Source organism: Pundamilia nyererei, unplaced genomic scaffold, assembly GCF_000239375.1.
Source record: "Pundamilia nyererei isolate P.nyererei 1_Seehausen unplaced genomic scaffold, PunNye1.0 scaffold00014, whole genome shotgun sequence".
In the NCBI taxonomy this organism is placed as follows: Eukaryota; Metazoa; Chordata; class Actinopteri; order Cichliformes; family Cichlidae; genus Pundamilia; species Pundamilia nyererei.
The window spans coordinates 496,624-498,686 of record NW_005187415.1 but is presented as its reverse complement, the minus strand read 5'-3'; the positions used below and the strand labels follow the sequence as shown (position 1 = coordinate 498,686).

Sequence of the window (2,063 nt, the reverse complement as noted above, 5' to 3'; positions counted from 1 at the left end):
TAGCTTCCTGTTAGAAATATAACACTGTCAAAAGTGTTAATTTAACACTCAAAAGAGTGGACACATATAGACACTTTCTAGTGTCAATTTAACACTGGAGATTTTGCAGTGTACGATTGCAAACCTCCCCACAAAACAAACAATTAATTATTATATTCCATAACTATAAGGTCAAACAGGACTGCAAATTTTTATTTTCATTTTTTTTCATAAATTGCCTTTTTTTTAAAAAATTGTATCCAAGCAAGGACAAAATGTCAGCACAATATTCAGCTTTTAATTAGTTGGAATTTGTTGCACAAAATGATGAAAATATGACAGTGAAAGGGAAAAATTTGCATAGACAAACTAACCCTCACTCTAGATACAGTCTAATCTCAACAAGTGTGATCTCTAGTTCTCAGCAATGATTACTCCAAACTAGAAGCCAAAGCTTCATTTTTACCAGTTTACCAGCAAAAACTAAAAAAAAAAAAAAAAAGGCATGGTAGAATGATTCCACCAATACCAGTTTCCATACCTATCGCTATCATCATTCATTAAGAAGTAGTTCTGGAGTAATTTTCACAAACTTTGTTGTTGGTAATGCTTCAAAAATATCATATATACGAGATAAGAGATTCCTGCTGATATCTTGGCATACATGCTCATACTTCCAAATCTCAACTGGCAATTATGTGATAATGCATTGCAGAAGAGCAAGTAACAAATACACAAATACATGTAGAACAACACCTTATATCTATTAGCAGATATATTTTAGTTGTGTAAAGCTGCATCTTTGATGTTGTTAGTGACCCAAAATATATTTGAAGAGTCAGTTACTTGTTGTTGTTTTTTTAATTTGTTTGTTTGGGTGATTTGTTTAATAGGTGGCTCCATATTGTAATGATTTATGCATTTGAATGTAAAAGGTTTGTAGTTCACATCCACAAATCCCATTTGGGTATCCAGCATAAACTCAAACGCAGCTACCTGCTGTGGTGACCCCTTGTATCGAGGGAGAAGCCTAAAGTGGCCTCTTCTTAATTAATTAATAATTTAGGATACATTTTGACATGAAATATTAGGCACACACATTTATTGCAAATCACATTAACTAATGTTAGGTTAAACCTTAATAACACTTGTGTTTCATATCAAGATGTCTGCTGTTAAAAACATAGCAAAGTCAGACACACACACAAAAACGTGTCTTTTTTTTTCAGTTGACAAGACCTGCAGTTATAATGAGAAGATATACAAGGTATGCTGCATTGAATTTTATTGTAATGTCTCTTTGTACTAAATTGATTGAAATTGTTAATCATTGTCAACCATTGTCTGATTCTTCATTTTAAATTAAAAATGTTCTTTGTGCATGTAGGTGGGAGATCAGTGGACAGATCCTGCCCATCCCTGCAGGTCACTGAAGTGCAGTAAAGACGGCATTCAGACTGAGACCAAAGTCTGCTCCAATGAAAGCTGCTCTGAGGTAAAAATGTTCAAGTAAACTGTAAAATCTTAGATTGATTTTCTACAATAATAAGCTCATATCGGTGAAGCTTTACACAGTACTTACATTTATTTGCAGAGCTTTTCAAAGCTAAAGTGTTAGAATTTATTTATATTCAATATTTAAATGTCACATAATAACAATAGAAGAACACTGTCAGAACAAGCACTGTGAGAAAGAAAGACTTACCCTTAAAAGATGCTTAGAAACTACAATTAAATACCGTGTGAACAAGCGCAAGAATTAAAGTTTACAACTTGTGGGGCTTTTTCTCTAGGAGGACAGAATCTGGGATGACCAACACTGCTGCTTTACATGTAAGTCAGACCCTAAATCTAACATTTCACATAGAAATGAAAGCTATAATTTATTTATTTTAATTTCACACTCTTTACATTGTTCCACCTCTACTTTGTTACTTCAAACTTCAGGTAACCAGGGCTGTGCTGCTAGGATGTCCACCCTCAACATCACCGTAGATAACTGCACCACTGTCATGCAGATGCCTGTGTGTCAGGGGAAATGTGAATCTCAGCCAAGGTGAGATGAGCAATAGTGATGATGCAAA

General features: G+C 34.1%; 1 protein-coding gene across 1 annotated transcript in view; it reads left to right on the top strand.

Moving 5' to 3' along the window:
- Positions 1-2,063, top strand: part of LOC102197245 (mucin-5B) — a 26,269-nt gene that overhangs the window by 16,606 nt on the left and 7,600 nt on the right. The window contains exons 42-45 of the mRNA XM_013908754.1: positions 1,209-1,246; positions 1,367-1,474; positions 1,773-1,812; positions 1,927-2,035. Of these exons, the coding sequence (XP_013764208.1) occupies positions 1,209-1,246; positions 1,367-1,474; positions 1,773-1,812; positions 1,927-2,035 (295 nt within the window). The remainder of the gene's footprint in view (positions 1-1,208; positions 1,247-1,366; positions 1,475-1,772; positions 1,813-1,926; positions 2,036-2,063) is intronic.